Source organism: Megascapheus bottae, chromosome 7 (genome assembly GCF_031878675.1).
Source record: "Megascapheus bottae isolate mThoBot1 chromosome 7, mThoBot2.hap1, whole genome shotgun sequence".
Taxonomy (NCBI): Eukaryota; Metazoa; Chordata; class Mammalia; order Rodentia; family Geomyidae; genus Megascapheus; species Megascapheus bottae.
The window spans coordinates 31,983,660-32,001,248 of record NC_143515.1 but is presented as its reverse complement, the minus strand read 5'-3'; the positions used below and the strand labels follow the sequence as shown (position 1 = coordinate 32,001,248).

At 48.5% G+C, this 17,589-nt stretch overlaps 1 protein-coding gene across 3 annotated transcripts in view; it reads left to right on the top strand.

Moving 5' to 3' along the window:
• The first annotated feature begins 431 nt into the window (after nucleotides 1–431).
• Tet3 (tet methylcytosine dioxygenase 3) overlaps nucleotides 432–17,589 on the top strand; it is a 104,064-nt gene continuing 86,906 nt past the window's right edge. The window contains exons 1-2 of one of the 3 annotated variants that reach the window (XM_090336665.1): nucleotides 432–820; nucleotides 13,103–13,162. In XM_090336665.1, the coding sequence (XP_090192791.1) occupies nucleotides 518–820; nucleotides 13,103–13,162 (363 nt within the window). In that variant the 5' untranslated portion in view covers nucleotides 432–517. Of the gene's footprint in view, nucleotides 821–12,714; nucleotides 12,816–13,102; nucleotides 13,163–17,589 lie in introns of those variants that run through there. The other 2 variants (XM_090336664.1, XM_090336663.1) reach the window with 2 other exon arrangements.

Below are 17,589 nucleotides of genomic sequence, written 5' to 3'. Positions count from 1 at the left end.
TTCCCCCAGAAGCAGGAAGAGGTAACACGTGAAAGTTATCCCTGAACCCCGAGTGATACGCTTCCCCTTTCTGTCTTTTTCAGGCAGTGCTGCTGCCTTCATCATCCTTATCCCGGAGGAGCAATACCGGGAGGAGTCCTCCTCGCCCCGCTCTGCCCCACCACACACCCACCTTGCTCACCTCATGCCCGGGTCCCGGGTGGGTGAGGGTGAAGAACCCACCCAGCCAAGATGATCTTTTCCCTGGGGGCTGCTGCTGCTGCTCTCCTCCCCCAGATCCTGGGCCCCAGCAGGTGGGAGGGTGGCCCTGGAAGGAGCCCTGTCAGACTGCTGCAGAGGAGGTGAAGAGGGCTTAAGAAGAGGCACCCATCCCAGAGACGGAAGCTCCTTGGCTTCGCCCTTTAGATCTTGACTGTTTTAGGAAAGAAGAATCCGTTGGTGGGCCTTCCAGGCAGCAGAAAACTGGACCGTGGTTCTGCCTGGCACCTATGTCCCCGCCTCTGGTAGCATCAGCATCATGAGCCAGTTTCAGGTGCCCCTGGCAGTCCAGTCAGACCTGCCAGGCCTTTATGACTACCCTCAGGGCCAAGTGATGGTTGGGGGCTTCCAGGGGCATGGGCTTTCCATGGCTGGGAGTGAAGCCCAACTGAGAGGGGGTGGAGATGGGCGAAAGAAACGGAAACGGTGTGGGACTTGTGAGCCCTGCCGGCGGCTGGAAAACTGCGGGGCTTGCACTAGCTGTACCAATCGCCGCACACACCAGATCTGTAAGCTGCGCAAGTGTGAGATGCTGAAGAAAAAAGTGGGGCTTCTCAAGGAGGTAAGCTGGCCCTTGTTAGGCTCCCATCCCTTCCTCCAGGGTGTTGTAATCATGGAAATCTGATCAGAGACTCCTCTCATTAAGCCCATTCTCCCATTTCTGGTCTCCTTGGTTGGCCTTTGAGTGGGGCCTATAAGTAGGATCATAGCTGACTTTGCAAGCCCAGAGGGCTCCTTGGCAGGACTGATCATTGTATGGGAGTAACCAAGTCCCAGAGGGTGTCTGAAGTTTACACTTGATATAGGACAGTGCTGATCTGTGGAATCTAGTCTCATGATCTGCTTGCAGCCCCAGATGTTGCATTTTTAGTAAATGCTAATATCTAGGTGATATGGGCAGTGATGATGCCAGACAAGAGATTTTGGAAAGCAAACTGGAATGACAGGGCAATTCCGTGCCACCTTATGGAGTGGGATGTTCCTTCCCTAAATCTTTCCTTGAGTGCCATTGTTTTTCCTCAGATGGCAAGACGGTTGAAACCTGATGGGAGTTTCCTGGATGGGTTGTAGGCACCAGACATTAATGGTTCTTTGAGATGCTGTCATCTCAAGGAGGACCACTCTCTTTATTTGGGGTGGAGGTGAGAAGGAATTGGGATGAGCAAGGAGTGGGTGGTGGGGGTAAGCCTGCATTGGCCATCTTTCCCTCCTCTGGTGGTGGACTGCTGGCACGAGGTTGGTGGCAGCTGAGACAGCAGAGAGTTGGCAGAAACACAGACAAGCGAAGTTGAGCAGATTAGGCAGAGCAGTATAGCGGCTGAGGTCGCTTCAGACAGCAGAACTGGCGCTGGACAGAGACAGTCCGGAGCGGTTGCAAGGCTCCCCTGGCTCTGCCACTGATTTTTCCGGGAGCCCAAACAACTCGGGCCTGTCTTCTCCTTGGGGAAATAGAAGGGTTGTACTTGTTAGCCTTTGAAGCCTCCTCAGCTGGGCTGCCAGCTTCACGCTCTGAGAGCTGGGGCACCTGTGGCTTCATGGACTGGCAGCATGTACTTGGGATTTCCCTGACCGCTGAGTGCAGAGCTGTGCCTTGAGCTGGTGGGGCTGTGGTTCCGTGGCTAGGAAAAAGGATCCAAGTGTTGGAGGTTAGGGAAATGGTGGTACTGGATGTTTTTCTCCCTTTCTAATTTCCTATGTCCACTTGCTGTGGATGCTGTGTTTTGTGATTTGGACCACAGACTGCCCGTTTTTTTAAACCTTTTTTTTTTTTTAATTGTTTATCTACTTTTTTTGTGTGTGTGTGCCAGTCCTGGACTCAGGGCCTGAGCACTGTCCTTGGACTTTCTCAAAGATAGAACTCTACCACTTGAGCCTCAGCACCACTCCTGGCTTTTTTCTATACATGTGGTATGAGGAATTGAACCCAGGTCTTCGTGCATGCTAGGCAAGCACTCAACCACTAGGCCAAACTCCTGGCCCGACTGCCCGTTTTTTATCATTACTCACTAAAGCAGACATCTGGATCACTTCTACAGCTCGCCAAGCCCAGCCTGGAAGTTAGTACTCAAGTCCGTTTTAAGTTGCTAGTCTTGAAGACGGTGAGCATGCTGCTGGCCCAGTACCCTGCAGGTCACTTATGAAAGAGCTGAGATCTGGTTTAGGTCTCATTTCTGAGCGTGAAATCTGGCGATCTGGTGAAAGGAGAACCTGTCCCGTGTACTTTGTAAAACTTAGTTCTTTCTTTCTAGTATTCATTTCCTTCCCCACTCCCTCATTCCATTCCTCCCATAACCAAACCAGGGGAGTTAGAAGGTTGAGTTTTGTAGGCTGGTGCTCTTGAATCAGTGACCCTTGTGGATGGTGTTAAGTGCTTCTTTTGGCAACAACAGGGCAGGGCATACCTGAGTGAAAGGGGCTGGGAGTGGGGCCAGGGCCTGTCATCTCTGTGTGTAAGCTGCCAGCCCAGCCTGTCATGGTGGGTCATGGTAAAGATAACTTAGATCTGGGTTGGCTGAGGCTTCCAGACACTCTGGCTGAGAGATTTCTGCACTCTGTGGACCTTGTCATGACTGGTAGTCCCTCTTGTTTCCCAAATTGAGGTAAAATGGCTTGTAACATCCTAGGTCAGATGGTCTGTGAATCTGGCACCTGGTTTTGGTAAAAATAGTGCCATGGGAGAGGGAAGAGAATTTTCTCCTAAAGCTTCTTTTCTTTTGCCAGTCCTGGGGCTTGAACTCAGGGTGTGAGCAGTGTCCTTGGGCTTTCTCAAGGCTAGTGCTCTACCAGTTGAGCCACAATACCACTTTCAGCTTTTTCTATGTATGTGGTACTGAGGAATCTCACCTGTGTCTTCGTGCATGCTAGGCAAGGATTCTACCACTAGGCCATGCTCCCAGCACCCTAAGGCTTATTTTCTTTGATTTAAAGTATTTTCTGTTTTTATAAGATTTTTTTTATTTTTTTCTTATCAGTCATGGGGCTTGATTCTGGGCCTGGACACTGTTCCTGAGCTCTTCAGTTCAAGACTAGCACTCTACCACTTGAACCACAGGCTTGGTCCTTTCTTGATATTTAAAATGTGCTTTCTTTTACAAAGTGAAGGTATATATAGAAAAATCTATTTACTTAATCTTTGCTTAGTAAAATACAAAACGGAAACTAGTGGTCACTTTTCTTTTTCTTGCCAGTCTTGGTGCTTGAACTCAGGGCCTGGGCACTGTCCTTGGGCTTTCTCAAGTCTGGTGCTCTACCGTTGAGATATAGTGCTTTTTCCGGCTTTTTCTGTGTATGTGGTACCAAGGAATTGAACCCAAGGCTTCCTGCATGCTAGGCAAGCAGTCTTACAACTAGGCCATAGTCCTGGCCCCACATTGTCTTTTTTTTTTTTTTTTTTTTTTTTAATTGAAGGCTCGGGGCTGGGGTGTAGCTCAGTGACAAAGTGCTTGCCTAGCAAGTGCAATGTCCTGGGTTCGATCCCCAGTAACCCTCCCCGCCCCCGAAAAAAAAGAAAAAGAAAAAGCCACATGTGATGCTGTGGCTCAAGTCAAGTAGTAGAGTTCTGGCCTTGAAGGGGGGAAAACCCGAAAACAAACAAAAAACCAAAGACAGTGCTCAGTCCTTGAGCCCAAGCCCAGGACTGGCCAAAAAAAAAGACTTAAAGCTTGAGAGCCACTATCCAAGAGCCACCTCATTCAGTTGTTTCTGGCATAGTTGCAGGCTGAGACATACCTGGCTATCTGAGCAAAGGATCGGCAGTCCTGGGAGCTTGTTGAGGCCTTAATCATTAGATCATAGTAATGTGTAGCAGAAGGACCATATGCAAGGACTGAAGAGTCATTTTGGCCCTGACTCTTTTGGTGGGCTAGGGTACATCATCCAAGGAACCTCAGAAGTTAAAGTGTTTACACATATCTCTCCTCCTTGACATTTCCTCCTCATTTAGAGTGGTGTGCCTCTTCCTTTGCCCTGGCTTCATTTCTTCTAGCTGCCCTCGGGGCTTCCTTTGAGCTTTCTATTGACAGCTTCCTTGTGTCATCCTATAAGGGATGTCTTCCATTTGTATTCTTCATTTTTCCCTCCAGTGAGCTTTGGGAAGGAGACTGGAGGAATCCTTCTATTTGAAAAAGTAGTTCAGCATTTTGAGACTCAAGACAACTCTCCAGGGACAGGTGACCTAGTGTGATTTTGGGGAGAAGTTGATGGTAGCTGTAGGTAACATATCTGAAGAAGTTTAATTGCGTGCCATAGTCTACATGCCTAATTCAAGGAAGGAGTTAGATCCTAGGCCATTTGGCTGGCAATCTGCTTATATGAATGGTGACTCCTAGCAGAATAAGGGCAGCTGGTTAGAATAGTAGGACTGGATGTGGAGGCAGAGAAGGACTCAGAGTAGAGCAACATTATTTTTTTCAATTGTAAAATAGGGGTAATTTTAGTAGGTGTACAGAACAGTGAAAGATAAACTCTGTTTAAATAACTGTGCATTAATCTGAGTTGTAAACATGCAATACAAAACAAATGTTTATTCAAAATATTCCTGGCTTGCTGGAAGAACTATGGGACAGAACATAGGGGAAGAGGCTATATGTCATGCACAAAGTGCTATCCTGAGTCTGGGCCTGTCTGATTAGTTGCCCATTGGTGAAGAAATAAAGACCCCAATTGAGTAGAATGAACCTTTCAGGAGGCACTAAAAAATAGGAAGCAAGCAGGAAGCAAGACTGAGAAAACATAGGTGAAAATGGAAAGATGCATGGGTTGAGAATACTTTCTAACCCTTGGCCAAGAGGATTTAATGACTAAAACACAGCTAGTGCATGCTAGGCAAGCACTCTACCACAAGGCCACACTCCCAGCCCAGTTTTTTTTGTTTTTTAAAACAAAAACAGATGAATTCTTGCCCAGCCTGCTGGTACCTCTCTTTGAAGATAGCTGTGAGGAGGGATGTTGTTAGCAACAAGGAAGAACTGATCGGTGGAGAAGAGATGAGGATCTTTAGAATAAGAGGCACCATCTTGGCCTTTGTGAAGCCTCCAAGAAGACGGGGAAGAAGACCGACCATAGACTTTGGAAACTTGTCTTAGAAATGCAAGAGAGAGGCCAGCTGGAGGGATAGGATTGTTTTTTTTTAAAAGGAAAGGCTGACAGAACAGTCAGGAATGGTAGGAGCCTGTGGAGGAAAGTGGTGGCCGTGGTTAGGACTGAACCATCAGTGAGGCAGCCGGGTTACTTTCTACTAAGCACAGATGTAAAGGTCATAAATACTGGTGTTCAAGGTACTGAAGGCAGGTACACACACAAAGAGTGTTTAGCATCTTAGTTGTTTGTACATTCAAGAGCTAGCCCGAGAGGTGTTCTGTTTCCTGTATCTGCAGGTGGCTGTATAAAAGCAGGGTGCTGATGGGCAGGGACTCTTGCTAGGACTAGGTAAAGCATAATATCAGTCAGGTCTAGTCTGTGTTTCTTAGAAAATTACACTGCAGAAAAAACATTAGGCAATAACATTTCTTGACTAAGTTCTAAACTTTTTTTCTTTTTGTGATTCTTGGTATTGAATGATGTGAGCGGGCCTCAAAGTGCTTTACAACTGTGCTTCATGCCCAACTTTTAACCTAGACTTAATCTCAGATCTGAGTTGGGATAAGGTTTGTGAACTTTAGAAATTTTTAACCAAATGTTATGTGAGTATACAGGGGTGTGTTTTCTCAGGGGAGAAGGTCTGTGGTTTTTAGCAGATTTTCAAGAATTTCATAACCTCCTCATATTAAGAAAATAAGCCAGAGGCCTGTGTCTCACACCACTACTTCTAGCTACTCAGAGGGCTGAGATGAGAATCCCAGCCAACCTAGGTAGAAATATCTGAAACTCTCATCTCTAATCAACTAGCAAAAAATGTCAGACCTGAGGAATGATAGAGCCCCAGCTAAAATTGAAAAAGCTAAGTAAGAGATTGAGGCCCTGTTTTCAAGCACCAGTGTGAGGGAGAGAGGGAAAGGAAGAAGTAGGAGGAAAGGAAAAGGTAGAGGGGGAGGGAGGCAGAGAATGGAGGAGAGGAAGGGAAGGGAGGAAGAAGAGAGAATAAACCTGAGCTGAGCTGTCTAGTATGATAGCCATGCTATTTAAGTTTCAAAGCTAATTAACATTAAATTCAGTAGCTGTCACACTAGCTATCTTCAAGTGCTGTATAGCTACATGGGGCTAGTAGTTCACAAATTAGAAAGTGAATATAAACAATGTTCTTGTTGCTGTGAGAGATTTTATTAGGCAGTGCTGTGAGCTGGGTATAGAACCTTCTGTGTGGTGCTTGGACCCTCACCTCAGTCTCTTTTTAGATTAGAGAAATAGATATCTGGGTTGGCTGCTTTCAGACAGATTTTTGGTTTAGGATCATGGTCCCCACCCAGAAAGTGGTCAAGTCTGTAGAAGTCTGGGAAGCCATGATATCCTGGGTTCTAAAGAAGCTTGCTGTGTCTTGAAGGCACCATCTTTGTTTTACTTACCTGTTTTAGGGAAAGAATAATTGTAGGAGTGAGCTGTGACTTCCCGCAGCCCCCCGACTAGGAAAATGAATCCTCCCCAACTGATGTCCTGACCAGCAGCTCCAGTGAGCCTTGTTCATGTCAACTTCTAGTCCCAGGCATACTTGTTCATAGACTTTGTTCACAGTCCCTCTTGTGTCTTGGGACCTTCTATTCTTGAAGGTAGTGTGGTAAGTGGTGGATTGGCAGGCTAGGAATCTCAGGAGTTGTCCGAACTCCCCATTCCATTCCTCAACACTTTGTACAGCTGCCTGTGAAATGAAGGCAAGATGCTAACAAAGAGAATGGATTATAGAGAAAAGAAACACTCACCTTTCTCCTGTGTCCTGCTGCAGCCCAGGTGATGGTTCTGATAATTCTTAAGGTTGGGGTGTCTTCTGCTTAGGTGCATACATGCAAGGCTGAGGCGCTGCCATACCTGAAGTACACATACCCCTCAGTGATCCAGTCTCCTGTTACTTGCATGATAAGTTGTTTTTTGTTGTTTTCCTTTGTTTTTTGGTTTTTTGTTTTTGCCAGTCTTGGGGTTTGAACTCAGGGCCTGGACACTGTCCTTGGGTTTTCTCAAGGCTAGCACTCTATTACTTGAGCCACAGTGCCACTTCCGGCTTTTTCTGTGTATATGGTACTGAGGAATCAAATCCAAGGCTTTGTGCATGCTAGGCAAGCACTCTACCACTACTAGGCCACTTTCCCGGCCCAAACCTAAGTTTTCATTAATCATTGAGGGACAGGGACAGAAGCAGCCCAGTGCAGGCTTTTAGCCTGGCTTTCATAGGACCTAAGATCTTGGGTTTACTTGATTGTTTCAGATAATACCAACAGTAGTCTTGGACACTCTTGGATAGTTCTGTCCCCATGGTGCTTCTCTAGCTTGTATACCTCTCCCACTTCCTCCACACCTGCCCTGGGAGTTAGTGGACAAATGGTACAACTTCCCATGCTGTTAGAGCAGCAACACTGGATTCTTAGAATGGGATGGGAGTTTAAATGGATAGAGTCAGTTGGTGGCATGGGACCAACTACAGTTGTTTTCATAGGCCCCTGCCCTAAAACATTACTGCCAAGAGAAGCCTCAGGAAGGGTGTTTGGGGAAACTTTGTCAAACAGGAGGGAGAAAGTACTTAAGTCATTCTTGTCTGGAGAACATTGAGTTGCTTTCTTCTGTCTTTTTTTTTTTTTTTTAAATCTACCCTCTCACAGTAAGATTTGGGTACTCCAGTCCCCGCAATGAGACTAGGAATGATTCTGGAGCCCTGGAAGAGAGAGATAGTAGATTATCTGTGAGGGCTGGATCTGATCTGTATTGTGTTCACCCTTCAGGGTGAAGAGGGCTTGAGTGAGGGGAAGAGCTAGTACAGGACAATATCTGCTTTTACCTGTAGACATGCAAGTTGCTTTTCTAGCTCTGTTCAGTAAGCCATGCTTGGGACTGACTGGGAAATCACCGGGCAGAGTCTGAGCTAGGAGTTAGGAGAGGACAGTTAACTGTCTATCCTTAATAAGCTTGAGGTCTGCACATGCATGGAAGTGGATAATTACAGCACATTCTGGAAGGATTGTAAGGGAGAGGTGCCTTGAGGGCAAAAAGCAGTTTGGGTTCCCTTTGGGCCCCTTTTGGCCCTGCTATGGAGGAAAGGAACATGTCTTGAGAGATTCAGTGTAGCTAAGGGTGAGAAGGCTGGTGTCTGCCCATTGTGGAGAATGCTTGTGGCTGGTAGAAGGTTGAAGGCAGGCTGGTATTAACGGATTCTTGGGGTGGAAGGTTAGATGGTTTGTGTTAAATCCTCATGAAGTCATTTTGGGGAGCTATCTTAGATAGCTCAAGTATTAGCCTTCCTGTCTTCTGTGTAGCATCATATGGTCTTGAGATGCTTGCATGGGTCTTGGATATATCATGGTCCAAAACTTGGATTTGTGGTGTAGAGTTCCTGATTGGGCTTATAGAACATCTTATGGGTGTTTTAAGAGGGCTTTTGGGGTATAGACAAAATGGATTGCTATGTGTCAGAGTGCATGGATGCATCCTATTTGTTGGCCTGGAAGTAAGAGAATGGAATTGCTGGCTGCTTCTCAATGGATTGGTTCCCTTGGCCGCTGAAAGCTTTGGTTCAGTCTGGTTCTGTTGCATCTCAAAGTAGGGACACATTTTTTTCTTCTTCTTGTTGCTGCTACTCAGCTTCCTCGTCTCCCTGCGATTGCCTTTGACATAGACTTCCGCTGCCAAAGCTAATTGTGAGGCCTGATCAGTGAATGAAGGCAAAGGCAGTTCCCATGACAACCGCAAAGAGTTTCAAATATAGGGGATGATGTATGTGTGATGGGCTGCAATTACTTGGGTGGAAATGGATGCGTGGACACCGGGGACTTCAAACATAGGCTCTGAAGGTGGAGGGGGTGTTGGGTTTATTTGGCAGGATCCTTTGTGTGATCAAAAAGGAAGGAGGTCACAGACTTCCCTCACAGTTGATTCCAAGTGCCTTTCGTGGGTGGGATGTTGGCAAAACTGCATAGGAGCTTTGGACAGGCATGACTCTAGCCATTCTTGTTGGGAAGGCAAGACAGAGACACCTTCCAGGTGAGAAATGTTAGAAGTGATATAGACTGGTAGAAGGCTAGAGTAACCAGAGGTGGCCTCTTGGAAAAAGCATTGAAGGAAAACCCAGTAGAGGCCTCATTGAGGACACAGCCAAAGCAGGGGAAGAGGAGAAACCTGGCTGCCTCTATCTTCTAGCTACAAATGGAGTGGGTGAATTTGAACATCATCACATTAAACATAGTGGTCCTAAGTTGTCCCACCCTAAGTGAGGGGATACTAACTTCAGTGATTTTCTATCAGTGTAATCTTGGGCTAACCCTTTCTATCTCCTAGTCTCTCCAGCTGTAAAATGGGTCTGAGTAGTTGTTACCACATCAGTATGTTTTAAGGTTTAAATACTATATACAGTGCTTTCAGGTATGGACCCTCCCTCCATGTGTCCAGATGTGTCCTCAGTCCCTAGTCTTTATCTGTGTGAAGTCTAGCCTGCAGGTATCCATGTTCCTAAGGTTCTCAAAATGAGTCCTAAATGAGGTCTATTTCCCTCTCCCCAGTAGAAGGGCTGTGGTCCCATCCTTCTTGCTGGGAATGAAGTGGGTTGCAATGGAAGATGGGAGTGGATCCTATATGGAAGGGCCCCAAGTGCCTCCACAAATACAGATACAGAGTTGGGAGTAGGTCAAGAAGGGGTAAAATGTCCTAGATGGTGGCTGAGTGCCCTGGCATGCATTTCTGTCAAGCTTTGGCATTCCACGTGCCTCAGAAGAGGAAGGAGGCCAGAATGGGATGAGAATGACAGCAGGTAGATGGCCTTGTAGATAATAGTCTCCCTTGGAGTTGCCAAGGGCCACTGGAGTTAGCATATTATAGGGAGATAAATCAGAACTTGGCTCCGTGACTCTTAAAGGCACGTGAGGAAGGCCTCTGTTCGTCAGGTAAGTCGGACTTGGCTGTCGCTCAGCTGTGGCAGGTCTTGCCCCTTAGGGAGAGCACATGTCTCCTTAGATCTTTGGGGACCGCAATGAGAATGCTGACCAGGAGAATAGTCTCCCTACTTCAGTGCTCCACCCTCATGTAGAAACTGAGCTCTTTGCAGAGCCTACTAGACTAGGGAAGACAGGACCTTACCATGTGTTGAAGACTGTTGAGTAAGTAACAGTACTTGTGTATGACCTGTGTCCTAGAGGAGATAGTACAGTGCTCTGTGAGAACCCTGGAGGAGTCCATGATATGGAGGGAGGCTCAGTGGCTGAGAAATTGGCAGAGAGGAGGCACTATTTAGGTTGAACCTCACATCACATTTGCTTGCTTAGAGGTGAGAAGGAGGGCTCCAAGCAGGAGCAGCAGCATAGGGAATTCTCCCAGGTCTGAAAGAGAAGCTAAAAGGAAATAAATGATAATTTTAAGAGACCCCAGTCCTCTTTGTACCCCCCTGGGATTGGCAGAGATGAAGAATTAGACGGTTATAATGGGAAAGGCCTAGATTTAAATTCCAGCCACCACTTACCAGCTGTGTTGACAGGCAAGTAACTTAACATCCCTATTTCTCTGTTTTCCTGTAAGAAACAAGGTTGTATGTGGAAGTCAAATAAGATGATCCTGCAGTGGGATTGGCATAAGGCCTGTAGCAGGTGCTTGATAAACTGGCAGCTGTAGCAGCCACAGTATTAATTGGTACTGTCCAAGTAGTATTAGGCTGTCTTTTCTGGGTGTAGGGAAGCAAGATAACTTACAGCACAGGAGTTTGGGGGGCCAGAATAAAGGACTTCACAGGCTTCATTCTTGCTTTATCACCTGCCTCCTTCCCTGACCTAGGAGGAGCCTGGTGGAGCTGCCCTTTGTCCCCAGGGGGAGGCAGGTGTGGGCCCTAGGGCAGCCTGAAGCCTCCTTACCAGAGGCCAGCTTTGCTGACTGTCTCTACCAAAGTAGTCTATCCTGTTCTAAATACCCCCTGGGGCCCTGGGGAGGAAAGCAATTAGGCGTCTGTAAGGGGGTGGGTAAGAGCGAATCACTGGATCAGGAGGAGTGCTCACGCATCCCCGGGCCCTATGAGTCACTTCTCTCTGGCCTCAGCTTACTCATCTGTGAGAATGAGAGGTAGCACCCAGTGAGCTCCTTCACAAGTCAAGTGCCAGTAGCAAGCAGCACCCTCAGTGGAGCAGGGATGCACTGCATTTCTTCTTGGGAGCCCTGGCAGCTGTGTGAAGCTGCTGATATTTCCATTCTTCAGATGAGCAAGGAGAGGCGCACAGAGGTAAGTTATCACTAGTCAGGTAGAAGTGGAGCTGGAAACTAAATTTGGATTTGTGGGTGTCAGACAATAAGAGAAGATCTGGGGTGTTCAGCTCAGATATGCCCAGGCAAGCCTTAGACTCAATTCTAGGAATGGACTGCAGGACCTTTCTCTGCTCTGTTGTTGCTTCTCGGTTGTCTGCCCTTTAGTCTCCAGTGTGTTGCAGTCTTCATAGGCTTAGAGTCTAGCTGCTCTCTCTCCTCTGTCTCTGGGAAGCCCTAAGGTCTGGGGACCAGTGAAGTCTTGGGATTGGTACCTCCTGCAGCCTCTGGAAGATAAGAAATAATAGCAGGATGGGGGTGAGGGCTTGTTTTAAGCACCAGGTGTGAGTGAGCCTGGATGTGGGGTTACGGATGCAAGAAGCTTACTTGGGGAGGGAGGTTTGCGGCACCGGCAGTGTGGGCTCCCTGAAGCAATGTGTTTTCTAAGGTGGGTAGAGAGTAGAAACTGCATTGTAGTGAAAAGTTCGATCTTCAAAGTGAGACAGACCAGGATTGGAGCACACTGGGTTCTAGCTGTGTCACCTTGGGTAATTTACTGCCTTGCCTTGTTTTCTCGTCTGTGAAACAGGGTAAAGGTTCTTTCTGCCGCTTCTGCCTCCCCCCGCCCCCCTTCCTTTTTTTTCTCCTTGGAGGATTGAAGCTATTGAGATTATTGAGCCTCAAACTCCTCGCTGTGGCTGCCGGGTGAGGGTGGGGCGGGGTGGGGCAGGTGGGGAGGGGGGAGGGGAGGGCAGGGCAGGGGAGTGGGAAGGGCCCACTTGCAGATGCCCTACCCCAGTGCAGTCTTTGACCCTGACTGGGTAGGGGACGCCTGTGTATTACCTTGGGGTGTCCTCAGGAGCAGGCAGAGGGGCCCCGGAGGCTCCAGCCTGCCTGGGAGCCGCGACAGGCCTGAGAAGCTGCTTGGCGGCTCAGCTGCACCCTTGGGGGTGGCCCCGGCCTGCGGCTGGGCAGGTCCACCGGCGGAGGCCGGGCTGGCCGCGGGATTGGCTGGCGTGCGCGCCGCCCCCTCGCACACCAGCCGGGCGGAGGGGAGCGGAGGAGAAGAGGGGAGGGGAGCGCAGCCGGCAGCTGGCCGCCGCCTCCTCTGCAGTGCCTCCCTCTGTGCGCTCCCTCCGGCCTGGGGATAATGGGAGGCCCGGCGGTGGCGGCGGCGGCCGACGCACCGGAGAAGGCCGGCCGAGGTAGAGCGCGCTGGGCCTGGAGGGCCGGTCAGGCTGGACCCAGGCAGGGAGGGCAGAACCACCTTGGATTTTGGAAGGGTTGGAAAAGGAAAACAAAACAGTGGGAGCCAATGAGCCCACCAGCGAGGTCTGGGCGGCAGCTGGAGGCAGGAAGATGGTCCCTGCTAGCCTTTCTTCCCGAGGCCCCTTCCCTGTCGTGTCTCCTTCCCCTTCCGTGTGCTGCAGAAGGACTTTGCTGCTTTCCTGGTACCAGCCTGGCTCATCCGTGTCTCTGGCTTCTTTTGCAGGTGGAAATAAAGGCTGGTGAAGGAACGGGGCCGTGGGCACAAGGGGCTGCTGCTGTCAAGGTACCTTGCGTGCGTGTGTGTGTGTGTGTGTGTGTGTGTGTGTGTGTGTGTGTGTGTGTGTGTTGGGGTAAGTGTTCGACGGAATCGGATAAAAATAAAGGGTCTCCTCTGGTGATCCCTTAATCTCCCACTGTGTGTGTAGCAGCAGCTGAGGGGGAGGGGCAGCGCGAGTGTGGGCGGCCAATGAATTCTCAGGCCTGTGTGGGTTTTGTTTGGATTCTTTTTGCTTTCTCAGCTGGATGGTTTGGGTGCAGTTGGGGTTTGGTTTGTCGAACTGCTTTTTTTTTTTTTTTTTTTAAAGACATGCAACCCACTCCCCACCTCTGCCTGTGGAAATCTCTCGAGAATGTCCCTGGCACTGTTGGTTTGCATCCAATCTGCAGAAATCCCGGGGGGAGGGGGGTGACGGTAAGGGGAAGGAGGGAATTATGCTCCTGAGTCTGAAGCTGATAGGGTGTCATTAGTCATGCTGCTGTCACCATGGAGATGGCTGGAGATGAGAGGAGGTGGTGGGGGTGAGGATTATTTTGGGGAGGGTGGGGGCTGATGCAACGTTATGGCTTGGAAATCCAGCGGGTGTCTGCTGTTAGTCTGTGCCGCTTAGTGTCTGGGGGACTAGGAAGGGAGTGATTCCAGGTGTGTAGGAAGCAGACAAGGGGGCATTGAGATACTCCAGGTGGTTGGTTGCCTTGAGGGCATGAAGGGGTGCTGGGGTATTTGAAGGGGAATGGACAGTCTGGGAGGTCATTACTAGGATAATCCTGCCAGGTTGGCAAGGAACAGATCAGTAGGTTTCCTTGGGCTTTGCTCCTGCTTTGGGGGCCGAGAAACTGCTGTGAGTTTAGGATTACTCAGCAATATCCTCTGCTGGTCCAGAGTGGAGGAAAAAGTAGGAGGCAGCTCCATGTTGCTGTCTCTTAAGAACATAGAGACTGGGAGAGGGAGTATGAGGACAGGTGGGACTCTTCCTACTTGAGAGGAAGGGGAGAGGAGAGCCTGGTTGGTTGGGTACCAGGTGGGTGAGATGCTAGTGTTCCCTCATGTTTCTTCTCTCTGTAAGTCCTCCAAACACTTCATGAGAAAGCTGTGGGAAGCTTCACGGAGGTGCTAAAACTGGCACCCTGCCATCTCACTACATTGACAGGGAGGGGCTGACTGCTTCCCCATATGGCATGGGGGTTCCTGAATGAGGCTGAGGCTGCAAGGTAGATCAAGAGGCAAGGGTGGTTCCCTGGACCCATCCCAGATAATTTAAGGCTAGCAAGTACTTGGAGGAGGAAATGAATTCTGCTTCTGAAGCTTTCTAGAGGATGGAGATGAGCCAGGTAGCACCTGCTTCCCAAGGGAGCTAACATGTCTTAGTGAGGCTGAGAGTAGTGGGATGAGACTGGGAGGCTGCCCTGAGGCAAGCAGAGGATGATGTGTACTGATGATGCTGTGGGGACAGAGAGCTGTGAGCTTACCTTGGGTCATGCTAGGTCTCCTTGCACCTTTTCTGAGCAGAATCCTAAGATTCCACCTCTACTTCCTCTCTTGGCCACCCACTGTTGACTCAGGGAGTTGTAGTCAACCTGGGCACGGTTTTAGGGCTGTAGCCACTGGAGGTGTGGAGATTGTTGAGTGTACTCATTCTGCTTCCAGTCTGGGGAAAGCAGGCCAAGGGGATATGGACAGATGGACTCAGGGAGGAGGCATGTCTTTCCTCCCTCTATATTTCCAGCCTTGTCATCCTGAACTTCCTTTGCTGAGAGAAGAGACTGCTGGCAGGTCTTTTTACTCCCTAAAGCACCCCACCTGCATGCCTGCCTGCTGTAGTGCTGGTTCTCCTTGGCAGACCTGCTTCCCTTCTGTTCTTTGCCAGTGTGTTCTCTATCTAGTTCTCTGGCCAGTGTTCTCCTAGCTTGGGATGATGAGACCAGTTCTGCAGATCTGCTAGAGGCTTCTATTCTCGTTCCAGGTCCTTGAAGTTTTGGGTCTGTGGTAAGGGCTACTTAAAAAATCCAGGGGTTTACCTGTAATCCTAGCCTTGAGCTACTCTGAAGGCTGAAAGCTGAGGATTGTTGTGTGAAGCCAGCTCAGCAAAGTCTGTGAGATTCTTATTTCCAGATAACCACCAAAAAAGCCAGAAGTAGAACTGTGGCTCAAGTGGAGTAATGCAGGGACAGCACTCTAAGGCCTTCAGTTCAAGCTCTAGGACCCCCTCTACCCCAAAACCAGAGGAAGCCCTTCGAATAGTTCTTTCCCTCCCTTTTTCTCAGAGCTGGCTATGTTATTACAGCTCTGATATTGTATCTGCTTGTTTTTGTTGTTAAGTTGTCTGAGAATCCGCAGCTTTATCTCAGTCTGAGCACTGCCAGCACTTACGTCTGAGTGCTGCCAGTTCCTAGTTCTGCCTTCTCCCTCATAGGTTTTCTTGGGTGGCAAGTGGGAATGATGTCCTACATACCCTTCAAGGGGCACTTTTATGCACTCCTCTTCCATCACTAGGTTGTGGTATAAAGAATAAGGGTGAGATGTGTACTTGTTCTGAGATCACTGTGTATTGTGGGTGCCACAGTCTGGTCCCACACAATGGGAGGAAGCCTTTTGGAGAATGAAGCCAGAAAGAATATGTATTATCTGCTGTATGCCAAGTGTTGCCAGAGCTTTAGGACTAGCCTGATATATGGGTGTACACAGTGCCTGGAACAGGCAAGAGGATTGGATTTGATGAATACACATTGTCATTTTATTGTTTGGTGTGCTTCATGTGTACCATGACGTCCCAGCAAGCATGTCATAGCATACACTGTTGCTGCCTCCCTCCTCTTGGCAGTCTGGACAGGAGTGAGTGCCCAGAGCAGCAGGCCACCCTGTTTTTGGGCTCCCACACAGCTCCCACGCTCTGCCCCATGGGAACACTCCACTGCACTGGCTGAGGATGTCTGGAAACTATTTTGGGACTGTGCCCAGGATCTCTGCCTTCTGTCTCTCCTTTTGACCACAGCAGAAATGTCTTGTCAAGAATCTGAGATTCCCACCTTTTCACCCACTGTACATCACTCCTGCTAGTTGTTGCTTGTATTTTCTTCCTGCTCTCTTCAAGGATCCAGGAAGATCCTATTATATGTTTACAGGCAGTGAACTTGGAGATATGGAAGCAAGTAAGCCTATCAGGCTAGCGCAGGCAAGGGAATGAACTAAGAGGATTTCAGAGTTGAATATAATGATGGAGAAAGAGAGGGCTTCCCTGTGCATGATAAGGACTGGAGTTAAATCCCATAATTTACCTGCCTCTTTGGTGACCCAGCCTTTTTGTTTGTTTGTTTGAATATCACAGAAGAGGAAGACTTGGCAAGTGTATATGAGCTGAAGAAGAGCTGTCTTGTCCATGATAGTGCAGGAACCTGGGGCTGCATTCAGTGACTGCCATGGATGGCTATGCAGTTCTCTCACTGGCCCTGATGAGGAAGGGCATGAGTGCTAAGCTCCCTCCAGCTACAGATGTACATATCTGCTAGAAATAGGCTTTGTGGTCTTGCCAAGTCCCCTCCTATACCCTAGAGGCTGTAGCAAATGGTTTGGCTGTCTAGGGGGTGGTAAAGGACAGAGATTGGGGGGAGGTGCTTTGATTTGGCTCAGCTTTTGGGTCTTCAATCCTCTTAAATCCTCACTTTCCCACTCCTACCCTCCTGGGCTTTGGCCTCATTTCCTCTCACACCCAGACATCTGGCAGTCAGTTGAGGACTCCCCCTTGTTCCCAGCATCTCTGCAGCTTCTGAGGAGGTAGCTTTCTTGTGGATTAGTTTAGGAAGCCTTTAGACAAATACACAGGAATGTTTTGGTTGATTAAAACATGCAGATTGTTGTGGTGAAGAGGACTAGGACCCTATCCCCATCTACTTTATCTTCTCTCCTTGTCCCTTTGTCTTTCACTATTTGCCTGTCATTTACCACCTTTCCAGTTCAGTAGTAGGTGCAAGAAATTATTCTTCATCTCATAAAAACATTGGAAGTTAGAGACATTGGCTAAATTACTTAAAATCAGAACTCTGAGTGGGGAATGAGCATTGCCAATTTCCATTGTTATTCAATAAATGTCTTTGATCTTACTTTGTGTGTCTGGGGCAAAGCAGGGAAAACACCCATGTATATCCAGTTTTCTACCTTTGTTTTCTCTGGGCCAGTGACCCACAAGGGACTTTGAAGGACAAATCAACAAACCAACCTTGTTTTCAGTATGTTGGTATTTCTGGGATCTAGTGATGACAGTTTAGGGTAGTGGTTTAGAGATGGACTAGCTAGAAAGGGAGCTTTTAAAGCAATGTTAGGTTAAGTTTGACATCCAGAGAAAATGGAAATACTGTGCCTGTGCTGTTTATCTGAGTCTGAAATAGCTTTCAGCTTCAGTTGTGGGTCTTGTGTTTCTCACCTATAAACCTAGCTAC